The 16900-nt window shown below is 46.8% G+C and overlaps 1 protein-coding gene across 1 annotated transcript in view; it reads right to left on the bottom strand.

Annotated features, from left to right (window-relative positions):
* GPD1L (glycerol-3-phosphate dehydrogenase 1 like) overlaps positions 1 to 10315 on the bottom strand; it is a 66125-nt gene extending 55810 nt beyond the window's left edge. Inside the window, exon 1 of the mRNA XM_021678836.1 lies at positions 10160 to 10315. Within this exon, the coding sequence (XP_021534511.1) occupies positions 10160 to 10206 (47 nt within the window). The 5' untranslated portion in view covers positions 10207 to 10315. The remainder of the gene's footprint in view (positions 1 to 10159) is intronic.
* Positions 10316 to 16900: the final 6585 nt, after the last annotated feature.

The raw sequence follows: 16900 nt of genomic DNA, 5'->3' as shown, positions 1-16900 counted from the left end.
TTAATTTTTTTATTTTTTATTTTTATCCAAGATTTTTATTACCTTGGTTTGTAGTGGTTTCACGGGTATATTCCTTTCTCCAAACCCACCAAGTTATATACATTAAATACGTTCAGTGGTTTCTGTTATGTCAATTATGCTTCAAAAAAGCTGTTGTTTTGTTTTGTTTTCAAAGTATATAATCCACACCCCAAACTCCTTTTTGGCTCTGAAATGGTACTTGCTGTGCTCACTACACATTTGTTACTACTTCTGACCAACATGAAGGAAGAGGATCAGACAGCGCAAACCAAGTGTTCTGGCGGAGCCTCAGTGTTCTGAAGGGACTGGAGGCTATTGTAAGTGACATACCCTGTTCTTAAAAAAAAAAAGAAAGAAAGAAAGAAAAAAAAAAGTGCCTGGCCTGCTGAGAGCGAGTCCAAAAAACACTCCCAGATATTAGAATTGAGCTTAGTATAAAAGTCCTGGCTACCGTCCACGCAGGCAGTTTCTAAGTGGTCTGGTCAGGGTTGGGGCAAAGGTCCCCAGTCACACTGCTGGAGCTCTCCACGTTTCAGGGATTTTTCCTGCCACGGCACAAGCAGACCCAGGCATGGATCTTTCACTGTCAGGGTCAAGGGCGTGGGCAGCCGTTTCCACACCGGCTCAGCTCATTCATCTACTAAATGACAGGTGGGACAGTGATCTTTAAGGTCCCTTCCAGGTCTCAGATCCAGTCCAGTGTTTTCCAAAGTGAGGAATGGGTGCCAGGGGCACCCCCAATGGCCAAGGGCTACCCACACACACAGCACCAAAGGACACTGATGCACTCATGCGCTCTCAACACCCATGGCCTTCTGAGAGAGTGCAGAATGTCTCATTTGAGTGCTACTGTGTTGTTACCATCTCTCCAGCATGTGCTAATTTCCCTTCTTCATGAAGTCTCTAAGTGTCTCAGACACTGAGCCTGGGCAGGTTGCAGGATTTGGCAAGAATTCTATTAACACTGTTTGGTTTCCATTCTCCTGGTTGTTGTTACCTCCAACATAAGATATTGATAGTAGTGACAGGAAGTTTTCTTTTAACACAAAGTCTAATAAGCAAATAGTAACACAAGTATGAAGTAGAGCCAAAATCTATATGGACGGAGGCTGCAAGATGGAGGTTTAATCCCGTCCAAACTTTTGACCTTGCAGATTAAGACACTGAAGATCAGAGTCACTCTGACCTTGTGTCACACAACCAGGCAGTGGCCGAACCGGGCTAGGGACTCAGGGCTGTTCATAGCCAGTCCTGAGTCTTCACACAGATGTATAGTTTCCAAAGCCCACTCTTCCTGCTCTTTTATATTTGCCCTCACACAGAGTAGAATCATTTGTTGAAAATGCATGCTGAACACCTATCAAGCATAGACACTGCTGGGCACGGGGCATACAGGGAATAAAGCACATAAGTCCGCACCCTCATGGAGCCTGGAGACTGGGAAATGGAGACTGAGGGTGCTCCAGCAAGCTCACAAAGAAAAGTAACGATGCCGTGGTGACCAAAGTGGCTAAGCAGATGACACGGTGACACTCAGGTCAGGGAGAGCCGGGAGGAAGTGCAACTAGGGCTGAACTCTGAACTCCAAAGGCTGAGAGGCCCCCACCTGGGGGAGGCGGTGGGGAGACTTCAAGGCCCTGGAGCAAAGGTGCAGGAACAGGTGGGGCCAGGGGATTATCTTCTGTTTTTACCTGGAGCCAACACTTGGAGGGAGAGGAGAACGAGGGGGAAGGAGGAGGGCATGGGAGGCGGGAGGGGAGAGGTCACAGGAAGGAAAGGGAGTGACAGGGAGGAGAGAGGGAGGATAGGAGGGAGGGGGGTGGAGAAAAGGAGGAAGAGGATGGGATTGCACAGGAGGGAAGAGAAAGTGAAAAGGGGAGGGGTGGGGGCCAGGCCAGAAAGGGGTAGGCCTGCCAGGTGTCAGGCCCTGGTTTTTAATGTTTTTATTGAAATGTAAATGACATATAACATTGTGTAAGTTTAAGACGCACAACTTGTTGATTTGATACATTTATATACTGCAGTATGATTACCACCATAGCACTGCTTTTAATATCTTACCCGTATTATCTGTTTCATGCCTCCGCAACGCTTTGAGGCAGGTTTTATTATTATCATTATCATTATTTACATATATTATATATATTACATATATCATAGTATCCATCTATTATCCTCATTTTTTTTTTTTAAGAGGGAGAGAGAGAGAGTGGAGAGGGGGTAAAGGGAGAGGGAGAGAGAGAATCTTAAAGCAGGTTCCACGCCCAGCATGGAGCCCAATGCAGGGCTCAAGCTCACAGCCCTGAGATCATCACCTGAGCTGAAATCAAGAGTCAAACATTTAATCGACTCACCCAGGTACCTCTATTATACCCATTTTTTACGTGAAGAAACTGCAGCCCAGAGAGCACATAGGTGGTTAGTGGAAGACCAGAGAGTCACACCCTAGGCCCTGTCTTCAACTCTGGGCTCTCCCTCCCTGGGTCCCAGCTGGATGGACATCCACCTGCTGGAAGTCCTAAACTCTAGCATGGCATACCTCAACCCCAGCCCCCTTGGCATTCACTCTCTTGCCTTCTTGCCCTTTCCTCTCTAAAAAGGTGTAGTATTTTCATCAGGCTGGGGATGAGCTGCATCAGCCAAGGAATGGCCACCTAGCAAGCCAGCAGCGAACCCGACAGAATTCTGGTGGCCCATGCTCCTCCTCCACAGAATGCAAAATCTTTCTGGGCCAGAAAGGACCCTACAGTACCTCCTCCTTTTTACAGAGGAAACTAAGGCCCAGTGAGGGGAATTAGCAAGGATTCAGCCAGATTTTCCACATTCCATGCCCCAGACTCTTCCAGAGCTGATCAGACTATGGAACCAAGGGAATTTTGTTTTAAATAACATCTACTTTTTTTACTCACAAATGCAATACATGAACGATGAAAAGGCAATTATGAATAATCTCACCACCCAGGGAGAACCACTGTTAACATTTTGTGTAATTCTTTGCATTAAAGGGTCTTTAAAACACAATCAAATGCCAGACTAATAGATGCAAATGTGAGAAATGAAGTATTTTAAATACAGATTCCACTCGGCGAATGTTTATTTGATCTCTGGATCGGGAAGCTTTCTCAGCTTAAAATCAAAGGAAGAAACCACAGAGGGAAAAAAGATCAACGGCGCAACTTCACAAAGAGGGGGAGAAGATGAAAAAAAGCCTTTCTATCTATCAAAATTCAAAGGGCAGAAGAAAAAGCTTATGATAGAATGTTATATTTAACTAGAAACAGGAGGCAAAATTGTACATGCCACATGACATGCGATTAACAAAAGATATACCACCTCGCACCCATTAGGATTGGTTACGACAGGGGAAAAAAAAAAAAAAAAAAACCCAAACAAACAAAACCGGAAAATAATGAGCGTTAGTGAGGGTGTGCAGAAATCGGACCCCTTGGGCACTGCTGGAGGGCACGTAACGTGGCGCAGCTGTCATGGGAAGCAATACAGTGGTTGGTCAAAAAAAAAAACTAAAATTAGAATTACCATATGATCTGACGATTCCACTTCAGGGTATGGACCCCGAAGAACAGAAAGCCAGGGACTCAGATGTGTGTACACCCACAGTCATAGCAGCATGACAGAGGCCCCCCTCATCTGCCCTTTCTGTTTGCTGTGCTTTCACTTACCACCCCCAACCCCAAATGCCAGGTCCCAGTCCCTGTGCCATTCACCTCACTTCACCTCCTGTCTGCAGCTGATCATCTCATCTCACATCACAAGAAAGGGGAGTACAGGACAATTAGGTATTTTGAGAGTGATGAAACTACATTCACATAACTTTTAATACAGTATATTGTTATAACTGTCCTATTTTATTATTGTTGTTGATCTCTTACTGTGCCTAATTTATAGATCAAACTTTATCACAGGTACGTATGCACAGGAAAAAATACAGTCTTTAAAAGGTTCTGTACGATCCACAGTTCCAGGCATCCCCTGGGGGGTTTTGGAACGTATCCCGCGCGGGCAAGGGGGACCACTGTATTCACAACAGCCAAAAGGTGGAAGAAACCCAAGTGTCCATTGAAGGATGAATGAATAAACAAAATGTACTATATAAACACAAATATTATTCAGCCTTAAAAGGGAAGGATATTCTGACACATGCTACATCACAGACGAACCCTGAGGACATTATGCTAAGTGAGCCAGCTGCAAGAAAGATAAATACTGTATGATTCCACTTATATGAGGTACTTATATGTGCTCTCTCTTGCTATTGTTGGAATCCAGCCACCAAATGGAGAAGTCCAAACTAGCCTGCTGACGAATGAGAGATAGACAGACCGGTCACTCCTCTCGGCCTGGCAGAACCTGCCCACTGCCAGACACACAAAGGATGTCATCTAGGACCAAGAGTCCCAGCCAGCCCAACACCGGACCTCAGCCTTGTGAGTGAGCCCAGGCTAGACCAGCAGAAGAGCCTCCCAGCTTAGTTCAGATTGTTGATCCCCAGAATCGTGGGCTAATAAATGACTACTATTTGAGGCCATTAAGTTTTGGGGGATATGGTTAGGGAGCAACAGAAAACTGATTCAGTTCCCAACTCCCAAATGTGGAAGGGACTGAGCCCCAGAGGAGAATGAGGCAAAATGCCACTGTATAACCTTAAGAGAACTGAGAAGACTTCGGGCAGGCTGAGCTTAGTTTGTGACATCACCAAGCATGGAGGTGAGGGATGAAGGGAAAAGAGAGACGGGAGACCTGGCTGGTGTGGACCCCCAAAACAACTTCCCACCAGCAACCACTGAGAGACCTGGAGACAGTACCTGGCTTGCCGCAGAGACGAGCAGAATGAGACTTCTCCATCCAATGGGATGTCTTAGAAGAGAGTGGGCTCACCCAGACAGTGCTCGGAGATTAAGGAGTGGAAGTTAAGAGTGACAGATATTTCACTCAGATATAAGGTTTTTCTAACAATTACTCTGCTAGATTAATTTTAGGAAGATCAGCTGCCTTAAAAATAGTAAACTATGATCATCTGGTATGTGTACAAGAGGAGGGATGCCTGTTCCAGAGGGAAACAATGACAATTTTCAAGACCACATTTCAATTTGGTCTTTCTTTCTTCCTTCCTTCCTTCCTTTCTTTCTTTCTCTTTCTCTTTCTTTCTTTTTCTTTCTTTCTTCCTTCCTTCCTTCCTTCCTTCCTTCCTTCCTTCCTTCCCTTTCCTTTCTTTTTCTCTCTCTCCCTCTTCCTTCCTTTTTTTTTAAGATTTTTAAGTAATCTCTACACCCAACATAGGGCTCAAACTCACAGCCCCAAGATCAAGAGTCGCATGCTCCACTGACTGAGCCAGCCAGGCACCCCTCAATTTGATTTTTCTTAAGTGGAATATTGTTATACTAGACTTTTGTTGGGAGGGTAAGATATAAGATATTCGATATTTCTGTGACGATGAGATTTGTCCTCAGATAAAAGTATGCTTCTCACTGAAAATGACAAGAATATATAGAAACAGGGCCCTTAGATGTAGAAGGATCTGGGCTTCAACTCCACCTTATTAACCACTGACCTTGTAATGTTCTCTCTCCATCTCCGTTTTGTCATCTAAAATTGGGAGAACAATGGTACTGCTTGGGCTTGTTATGAGGTTTAAATGAAGTAACGTACATATCTGACACCTGGAATTGGAAATCGACCTCCTGGGGAGGGAGGAAGTGGAAGAGAATGATAATGACAGTGGTGAAAGGCTCAGGGAGAAATGCGAGCTCCTGACTCACCCCTACAAAAGCAGCCATGGTTTATATACATATCTTCCTCAGCTTACAATGGGGTTATGTCCCAATAGACCCATCGTTAAGTTTCAAATATCCTAAAATGTATTTAGTACCCCTCACCTCCCGAACACCATAGCTTAGCCTAGCTGAACTGCAACATGCCCAGAACACTTACATTAGCCTACAGTTGGGCAAAATCACTGGGCACAAAGCCTATTGCACAATGAAGTGTTGACTAGCTCAGGTAATTGATTGAATACTGCTGTCCGTGTACCACTCGTTCACCCTCGTGATCGGTGGCTGACCGGGTGCTGCAGCTGCTGCCCGGCATCACGATGGAGGATCCACTGCGTAGCCCCAGCCCGGCAGAAGATCCAGATTCACAATTCAGAGTATGGTTTCTACTCAATACACATCCCTTTCGCACCATCATAAAGTCGGAAAAGTGTAGTGGAACCATCGTTAAGTTGGGGACCTTCTGTACTGAACAGGGGACAGAGGTGATAGAAATAGTTAAGCATCAGGGCTTTTTCTGGGTTTTAGTTGTACAAACTCTCACTCTGGCTCACAAGGGAACTCTGGATCTTTTCCCAGTTCAGCTCCCACCCATCCCATCATTCAACTATCCCTCTGGCTCCCAAAGCAGAGGTATGTCAGTGGCACCTATGGACAGGGAAGGGATTGTTTCTGCCCTCAGAGGAGCTCATTTACAGCGGCTCAGACTGCTTCCATGTGGGCATGTAGCAAGAATCACCACAGAAACTGAGTAGCACAGACAAAACGGTGACAGAGCTGGGCTAAGGGCTGCAATGCTGCACTCAGATGGTTCCAGCAGACCAAAAAAAGATAGTCACCCACATCCAGCTCCGGTCATCCGTGCAAAGTAGGCCAAAGCTCCCCCTGCCCTTCAGTCCAGCTGTGGGTGATGGTGAAAACAAGGGTGAGAGAGAAACAACTCCCCCAACTCCGCCAGCTGCATATCAGTTACACTTTTTGTCTTTCACCTTCTCTCCCTTCTCTGCCTCTGCTTCTTGGTCAGACTCCAACTGGATCCATTTGGTGACTTAATGATGGTGCTGGTCAAGGTTGATCAAATAAACGCAATAGCAGTAGCTGATGTGTACTGAGTGCTGGTCACTTTGTACTCTCCCCGGCTCATGTCATTTCATCCTAACCAAAATCCTAGACAGCAGGTACCAATATCACAACCAGTGATTCTTGAAGAAGCAGTTTGCTCAAGGCCTTATGACTGCCAAATAGGGGACCAGGATTGAAACCCAAGGAGTGGGAATCCCCAGCCCCTCCTGTATTACCCTGCCTCCAAAGGGGTTTGGGGGCTTGGACATATGCTCTTTACCGCAGAGGTTTGGCTGTAACGACAGCCCTGAGGTTTCAATGCTAGAATGGGATCTTGCCCTGTGTCTGGGTCATTTTCCCAAAGTTCTGGTAAGGACACTTTTTTCATCTTCGGAAGAACTTAGGAAGATTTACATTTGTTTTTTGTTTGTTTTTTCTTTTTGTTGTTTTCTGAATTCCCAGGGCCATAAAAAGCCAGGCAGGTCAGGAAACACCTCCCTGCACCCCAGGTGGTGGGCAGCTTCTTGGGGCTCAGCTGGATGCATGAGAGCCCCCTCTGGCCTCCTCTCTCTGACCTGTCTATAGGAAAGGAGGTGCCAAAGGACATGACAAGGGTGCGTTGCACAACCCCTTGACTTTGCTCCCATGTCATTCCGGGCTGAATGAAGCTCCTGGCCAAGTCAGCCAGATTCATTATCTGTATTGCAATTAATGATCATTTACATAGGGGAGGGCACTCAAATGTGAGCACTATAGCCACCTTTTAGCTATGCGTTTAGATGTGACAACACCCAAGTTTAAACATTGCTTAAGCAACTTCACATTCTTGAATTAAGGACCAAATCTGCAAGGGCAGGTCCATCTCTAGATAGTATTTCAAAATCAGCAGAAGGCCAAAGTCCTGTAAGGAAAAATCTGTCCCACCCTCAGGGCAGATGAGTCAGCAAGTGTAGCCTCAGTGGTCATTCTGATGCAGGTGGTCTTCAGATCACACTTTTAAGCAACACTATTTAAAAATGTAATGTCTAACTAACCTTGTGACAGATATTTCATTCCACTTTCCATTTCTTCTGAATTTATCTTCCAATTTATCTCAGCCCGGAAGGTACATTCCTTATAGGCAGGAATTCTGTACCATTGTGCCTGCGTCAATGGAAATACCTGCTGACCAGAGCTGAATACCCCCCAGGCCCTAGGAAGCCTCTCCATGCTGTTTTCAGTTCCCAAATTTCTGAAATCTCTCTGGGGAGGTCATGATCCTCTCTCTAGGACTCGAGTGCAAGCAACAATGTTCCTGTCTGCTCCCATAATTAATGGAGCTGGGCAGCCAGCCCAAAGGATGAAGATGGCACATTCTCAATTGCTGCGCTCTAAGGTCACTAGCCAAGTTCTACTCCATTTCCTTGGGCTGGAGCGGGCCAAGAAAAGAGTCAAGTACAGCAGAGTGAAGCCGTGGGAAGGCAGCCAAATCCCACTGGAGGGGGCAGGAGTTTACTTCACTACTCCCGCTCCAGGCCCAAATCCAGCATGGCATGCCATGCTCCTTCTGCACCTTGCAAATTAGGAAAAGGCTCTGTCATCTGTGGTTCTGTGTCCTCTTACAGAAGAGGAAACTAATGTTAAAAGAACACGTGCTAAAGGAGAACCTTTCCAGTCCCATGGCCAACAGGCCACTGTAATCTCATTCAAAGTGACCTTGGGATCAAAACTGGCAAAGCCAATCTGGAAGTCCAAATGAAGCTTTGCAGCGGATAGGTACCAACTCCACTAAGTGTGTAGAACATTCTGTTGCTGGGCGAAAAAAAGAAGTTTACAGTAAAATGCATAATATCCTAGTATTTGCAGGGCAGAGAGGGAAAGGAATATATGTAAGCATTTGCTGGCATCTGATGGAATATCCTTCAGAAAGGCCAGAAGAAACTGATTAATTACTGGTTTTCTTCCAGGAGATATCCTGGGGGGCAAGTGTGAGTGTCAGATATTTCACTGGTTTTTTGTACCTTCTGGTTTTTGAATGTGCATATATTACCTCATCAAATATAATTACATTTTTAAAATTAGTTTTAAAATTTTTATTTAGCATATGCCCAGCACTAGGGTAGATGGCTGTTCTCAAGAACTGGATAGGGAGGAGAGGAAACAGATAATGAAATAAATCATTACCTTGCCTGATGGGGACAGGGGTGTGGCACAGGGAGAGGCCAGTGGCCTCGCTGGGATGGAAAAGTGGAGAACCAGGTAAGATTTCCTCCAAGAACTTTCTGGGCCAAGTCAAAGAGTAAGACAAATAATTAGGACCACTTCTAATGCTGTAGCCCTCCTAGAAGCCTGAACTGTGATGAGTGTCCGGCCACAGAAAAACACAAGCACTGAAAGGACCCAACTCTGAACTATTCTATACCAGTCCCTCTGATGTGCAGAAAAAAAGGGCATAACAATGGAAAAATGACTGCAAATATCAGAGGCTATTATATTCTGCTTCCTTCCACCCACCTGGCCTCACTTTCCACTACACTCACCCAACACACCAGAGTAGCAAAGTTTGATAAAGGGAACTAAAAGAGCTGACTTTTACAAAGTGCTTAGAAGAGCGCCTGTCACAAAGTGCTTGTATAAATGTTAAAAGTCAAATAAAGCCTAGCGGAGATGCGAAGCTTCGCAAATACCCCTCCAGAGAATTCCCAACGCCCCTGGACTACTCCGGGAGCCGGGCCTATTGGAACTTGGATTTTCTTATCTACATAACCTTCCTAAGATACTGGACGTATCAGAAGCGGTGGGCGAGACCCGCACTTGGAAAGGCAGAGCCGGTCCCGTCCATCACCTGGGTGGCAAGAGTCCTTTAGCCCCTCTCTGCTTCGGTTTCCTCATACCGAAACTACGGCCAAAATGCTCGAGTCTCCACCGATTCCTCGACCCAGGCGATCCGCCCAGGAGAATGGAGAATGCTCTTAGAATGGTGCGCAAAAACACCCGGGCGTGGCGAGCAGGTGGCCTCCGTGCGCCCGCCGCGCGGTGACGAGAGCGCAGACAGGTGCCCGCGGACGCGCAGTACCCTCTCGCCGTGCTGCCCTCCGCGGGCACGCGGGCCCAGGGCCTCCCGGGCCAATGTCTCGGCGCGGCCTCCCCGGGTGCGCGGTGCCCAGCCCTGCCGCGAGGCCGCCCGCCCCGCCTCCCTGCGCGCGGTGCCCGGTGCCCACGCTGCGGCGGGGACGCGCGGCCCTAGCCCGCCCGGGAGAGGGGCTTCCTGGAGGCGGAGCCCGCGCCACCGGCCCGCCGCCGCTCACCAGTTCCCCGAGCCCACGATGCACACTTTCAGTGGCGCCGCTGCCATGGCCAGGATGGAACGCAGCAGCAAGACCCGTGCCTCCCCAGCCGGCTGCCTGCCTGCCTCCGAGCGCACGGCTTTACCCACAGCGGCTCGCGGGGGCCCCGCCCCTCCCGCCTCTCCGCCAATGGCCGCGACCACCGCCGCCCGGGCGCCCCGGGCCACAGCTGACAGCCTGGGAGGACCCGCCCCGCCACTCCCGAGAACCACTGCGCACGCCTGAGCCTGGCTGGCCTCCGGGCCCGGCTCCGGCGCCGACCCGCCCCTGCCCGAGGCATGCCGGGACTTGTAGTCCGCGCCCCCTCCGCCCCCGTCGCCCCCGCCGCCCCCGCCGCCGCGCGCCCCTGGACTGCGGCTGCAGCCGCGCCACGTGCAACCGCGGGTGGTTGCGCAGCTGCTCTCTCGCAGCGCTCGGGGCTGCACCGCTGTTCCTGCAGAACGGGCCTACCCGGGCTCGTCGTGGTGCCCACCCTCCGCTCGCGCCCTTCTCCCCACGCGGGAAGCGCTGCCACACCAGAGTTTGGAGCCGAGAGAGGATCCCAGGTTGACTCTAGAGTCGACTCGACTGGGGGCGAAGTTCAAAGTACCCACACCTGCCTTTTCAGCCTCTGCCTCATTTGTGGAAACAGGAAACAGTCTGGCACCCCCTGAACTTCTTAGTGAATTTCTGAGGCCTTCTGGACGTAGCTGGACCTGAGCTTCAGGATGGACACTTTCTAGTTAGTCAAGAGAGAGACCTGGACGCCGGCGGCATCGCACTCCCCCACTTGCTTGGCAGGACGTGCCTCCTCATTGTCTTTGCCCAGGGCGCCTAGAGAGCTTGTGGTTCGGACACTAGAGACTATGCTTCTCCTTCCTGACAAATAGAACATTATTTATTCATTCTGAGTGTCACTTTCCACCAGGCCACCGTGCTAGACACTGTGGGAGGAGGACAAAGTGGCTTACGACAGGCTCTCAAACTCTGCTGCATATAAGAGTCTTTGGAGCTTTTTAAAAAACCACCAGGCCCCGGCACCACCCTGGATCATCAGAATCTCCCAGGACACAGATATCAGAATTTTTTAAAGTTCAAAAGATGATTGCCAAAGGCAGTACAGATGAGCACCAAAAAGCTAAAACACCAGTGGTGACTGGCCGGAGAAACAAATGCTCTAATCCCTAGAGAAATACTATTAGTCTGATGTTCAGAGGATTAACAACTATTTTTGTTTTCATCTTTGCATTGTGGGAAAGATTTATCGATATTACTTATGCTAAATACTTAAAGGAGTGGGTGGGACGAATTTTCTCCATTCCTTCACTGATGGTTTGTTCTCACTTCTTTGCACTAATGAAAGACATCTAGGCAGGGATGATGTGAAAGATGGACTTTAAAAGCTTTATTAGTTTTTTTCTTGCTAGAAATTTTTTTTAAGATTTTATTTATTTATTTATTTATTTGAGAGAGAGAGAGAGAGTGAGAGAGAGAGCATGAGAATGGGGTGAGGGGTAGAGGGAGAAGCAGACTCCGTGTTGAGCCAGGAGCCCAACGCGGGGCTCGATCCCAGGACCCTGGGATCATGACCTGAGCTGAAGGCAGACGCTTAATGACTGAGCCACCCAGGCACCAAGAAAATTACTTTTCTTAGAAAATGAAGTTGTCAAATTAAATAATGAATTTATGGACTTGGGGAGTATCCAGGCATTGCAAAGATTTATACCAAGTGATCCAGTTTTCGCCTTTGCCTGAAAATTTTATACCTCATCTGGAAATTCCTCTTCACCAGTGTGGCAAGGACACCTGCATGATAATGAGCTGCTGGCTATTCTGTGGACACACCCTACAAAACATTATCACACAGTGTTTATTGATCACCCGATATGCACAACACATTGTGCCAGAACATAGTAAGTTATCAATTATTTTATAGATTGGTTACAAAGATTAAGACAAAAACTAAGTAGGTGAAACCCATGAACATAATGTTGAGAGAATAAAGCAAGACAGAAGAGATGGCATGCTTTATGATTCTATGTCTGTTACTACAGAAACAAGCAAAAGTAAATATACCAGTAGGGATACACACACGTGTAGTAAAACTGTAAAGGAAAACAAGGGAAAGATAAACAAATTTCAGGATTGTGGTTATGGTGGAGGGGAGGGGAGGTTATTCTTCGTAACGTTTGCATATATTATAAGCATGTTTTACTATGTATGTAATGAAAATCATGGGAGCGAGGAGAAGTGATAGTACAGAAGAGTGAGAAAAGCCGATTTTGAGGGAGCTGGTCTTCTGACCCGCTTCTGGTCATCTAAGATGGCAAAGCTGACATCGTCGGCCTTCTGTGGGTCACCTTCCCCGAGAGGGGGGAGCAGCCAGGAGGAGGAGTTAGCCAGTCTCACTGTGCCAGGGCTGACCCTTCAAGGACCTGGAGAAGCCATAGGGTGTATGTGACTCGGTGCCTGGGCACAGTGTCTCTGACGACATGACTAGCGTACACGTGTATCGTGGTAAAAACTGGCTGCGCAGCTAGAAGCCAGGCAGCACTTTGGAGACTCAGCTCAGAAAACTCCTTAGCTAGGTCACTGAGTTCATGAAGTATACTTTCTATTTTCTGCATTACAGGAGGCAATGGTAACAGAGATGCCAAACTTCCCTATGTAACTAGACTCTCCTTTCCTCTAGCTCCCGGTAACATTTTTCCCCGCCCCGTTAAGCCCTCCCCACCAACCTCCTACCCTCCCGGAGGCCTTTCTGACTTCCGCCAGCTGCCAGGTCCCAAAGCCAAAGCCAATGCTGCACGCTAGGGTGGCAGCAACATCCCACTTGCGGGTAGCAGAATCTGTTCTGGTTATCACTTGTTGCATAGCAAACCACCCCCGAACTTAGATCATAAAACAACCACATTCAATTATTTAGCCCCAGAATCTGCTGCTTAGGCCAGGCTCAGAGAGGAAGGGTCTCCCCAGCATGGGGATGGACTTTCAAACAGTGCTGGAAGATCCACTGCCAAGATGGCTCATTCATAGGGCTGGCTAGTTGGTGATGATTGCTGGCTGGGAGCTCAGCCTTAGCTGTGGGCTGCAGTCCTGCAGGCCTGAGTCTTCTCCATGTGGGCCTCTCCAGAAGCAGCTTCCCCATGGCAAAGTGTCTGGGTTCCACCAGCAAGCATCCCAAGAGAAACGAAATGGAAGTCACTGGTTTCTTAAGACCTGAACCCCCCAAATTATCACAGCATCACTTCTGTCATGATCTTTTAGTCAAGAAATCACAGAGCCCAAATTCTAGGGGAAGGGATATATAATGAATTCTTACAATTAAAGGAAGCCAGATTTATTAGAAAATGTTATTAAGGGGCGCCTGGGTGGCTCAGTCGTTAAGCGTCTGCCTTCGGCTCAGGTCATGATCCCAGGGTTCTGGGATCAAGCCCAGCATCGGGCTCCCTGCTTGGCGGGAAGCCTGCTTCTCCCTCTCCCACTCCCCCTGCTTGTGTTCCCTCTCTCGCTATGTCTCTCTCTGTCAAATAAATAAATAAAATCTTTTAAAAAGTTATTAAAATCATAAGAGAAAATATCATTTACAGTATTGTATGTATATTTATTGAAAAAAATCCATGTATAAGTGGACCTTCTCTGTTCAAACCCATGAATTTTTTTTCAATAAATACAGTAAAGTACTATAAATGTATTTTCTCTTCCTTATGACTTTTTTTTTAAAGATTTTATTTATTTGACAGAGAGAGACACAGCGAGAGAGGGAACACAAGCAGAGGGAGTGGGAGAGGGAGAAGCAGGCTCCCCGCAGAGCAGGGAGCCCAATGTGGGGCTCGATCCAAGGATCCTGGGATCACGACCTGAACTGAAGGCAGACAGGATCCTGGGATCACGACTTGAACCAAAGGCAGACGCTTAACGACTGAGCCAGCCAGGCGCCCCCCTTATGACTTTCTTAATAACATTTTCTTTTACTTTGTTGTAAGAATACAGTGTATAATACATATTTAATACAAAATGTGTGTTAATTGACTGTTTATGTTATCAGTAAGCCTTCCAGTCAACCGTAGGCTATTAGTAGTTCAGTTTGGGGGGAGTCAAAAGTTATATAAGGATTTTCAATTATGGGGGATGGTCAATACCCATAATACCTGCCTTGTTCAAGGATCAACTGTATATTTTCACATTACAAGTGAGGAAATTGAGGTACAGACTCAAAAAAGACTTTCTGAATTTTCCATGGGGATTCAGGGCCAGGCTTTTCGGATTCCATATCTTATACTCATCCGATTCTGCATTCATTCAACACATATTTATTGAGCACCTACTATGTGCCAGTCACTGTGCTGGGTCCCAGGGATTAAATATTAGATAAGAAAGGTAGGATCCCTTCCCTCTTTATTTTATAATATTTTATTTATTTGAGAGAGACAGAGTGAGCATTAGCAAGGAGGAGGGGCAGAAGGAGAAGCAGATTCCCCGCTGAGCAGGGAGCCTGATTTAGGACCCTGATATCATGACCTAAGCTGAAGGCAGACTCTTAACCAACTGAGCCACCTAGGCGCCCTTGGGTCCCTACCCTCTTAGATACTTAAAAGGAGATAGAGGCCAGTTAACAGATAATTACCCAATGGTGTGGTAAATGCTACTGGTTTACTCTGGCAGCCCAGAAAAAAGAAAACACACACACACACACACACACACACACAAAACCTGTCCCAGATTATGAGTTTCTGGGAAGGCTTCCCAGATAAAGTAAGATCTCTATTAAAGCCTGAAGGGAAAGGTAGGTGTCCTCAGCAAGGTGAGGAGACAGGAGTGCATAATTAAGCTCTTCTAGGCAGAGAGAACAGCATAGGCAAAGATTCAGAGACTAGAGAGAGAGTGACATGTGCAGAACCTAAAAGGAATTCAGTATGGACTGGGGAAGAATGAATCACCAGCCTGTGTCATAGGAAGAGTCCTCCAGATGAATTCAGTCACAGGAGGAGGGCGAGGAGGCAGAGACCAGGGAAGAGCCGGCTGCAGTATTCTATATGAGAAGCCACGGTAGGTTAGACTATGATGGAGACCAGTGCGGTGGTGATGGCCATGGGGGGGAAGTGGGCCAAACCGAGACATACCTAGGAAATAGAAAAATGAGACTTACTACTTTCTTGAGTGGAGAGAGGAAGGTGTCTAGGATGACTCCAGCTTTCAGGCTTGGGCAAATGAATGAATATAATTTGCTGAAACAGGGAAAGAGGAATAGATCTGGAGAGAAGGTTGATGAGCTCTGAGCAAGTTAAGCTTAAGGAGGGGTGCCTGGATGGCTCAGTCTTTGCAGCATGCAACTCTTAATCTCGGGGTTGTGAGTTCAAGCCCCACGTTGGGTGCAGAGATTAGTTAAAAATAAAATCTTTAAAACAAAAAGTTAAGTTTGAGGAGTCCATTTGGTATTCAAGTTCAGATTTCAGGGAAGCATTTGGATATGTTGGTCTGAGATAGATGTGTTTACAATTCATCAGCACATATGTGGGAAGTCTAGGGGTCAGTGCCTAGAAAGTGCCAGGCACAGAGTGGACATTCAGTAAATGTTTGTTGAATAAAAGTGATTGAGATCACTCAGATGGGTCAAGTAACAAAGGAAGGCAAACCAGGACAGGACTATGAAATGTACATAATAGTCAAGAGTAGGTCCAAAGAAGGGGAGCCTGAGAAGATAAGAAAGGAGCAGCAAGAAGGTAAAGCATGGTATTGCAGTTGCCAAAGGAAGATAGCATTTCGAGAAGGAAAGATGATCTTGAGGGTGGGTGGTGGTGGTTGAGAGTGGTCAAGTAAGATAAAGCTGGAGGAAGGAAGCTGCTGGCAGAGCCCTTGAGTATGGTTGTGCAGGTAGTGCACTGCATAATGTTAGTGGGCACAATGTACTGTGGACATTGCAGATGGAAACAAGTGCCTTGAAGGAGGGGCACCTTTTTCCAGGTCACGCAAAGGTATTTTATGGGCTAGCCACCACCCTGGTCATTGGTGACCCTGGTGGGAATAGTTTAACTTCAGTTTTTGCACAATGAACCCAGCTTGCAGTGGGTGGAAGTATAAATGGAAGGCAAAGAAGTGGAGCTTGATAATATGTAGACAATGTTTTCTAGACGTTTGGCTAACAAGATAAGGGATAGGGACATATGGGAAGAGGAAGGCAAAACTAAAGAGAAATGGGAAGAATACTTAAGGTTTGGGGGTTCTGTTGTTATTGTTTGTTTTTGTTTTATGTGTCAAGGCTAGAACAGTTTATGTGGAAGAGGCTAGAACATGTTGAATACTCCTCTGAAGGAGCCAGTGGAGAGGGAGAGATTGAAAATACAGGACAGAGAATGAGAGGGAGAATAAGAAAGTGAGAAAGGAACTAGCCTTAAGTTAGATGAGAGTCTCTGAGGAGGGGACCCTGAATGAATCAAAGGAGCCAGTCATGGGAAGATGGATAGAAAAGCATTGCAGAAAGAAGGAATAGCCAGTGCAAAGGCCCTGAGGCACTAAACAGCCTGTGTTTTTGGGGAATAGAAAACTATATAATACAGTGAACAAATGTGAGAGGAGAGAATTTCAGTCACAAAAATGCAGTCAGCCCAGGTTAAATTGTCCACAGTTTAAAAAAAAAGGATTTTCCACTAACCAAATCTGGGTCAACACAAGCATCAAAATAATAATAATAATAATAATAATAATAATAATAATAATAATAAC

Source organism: Neomonachus schauinslandi, chromosome 1, assembly GCF_002201575.2.
Source record: "Neomonachus schauinslandi chromosome 1, ASM220157v2, whole genome shotgun sequence".
NCBI classification, from domain to species: Eukaryota; Metazoa; Chordata; class Mammalia; order Carnivora; family Phocidae; genus Neomonachus; species Neomonachus schauinslandi.
The sequence above is the reverse complement of the archived record's forward strand: the minus strand, read 5'-3'. Positions and strand labels throughout refer to the sequence as shown.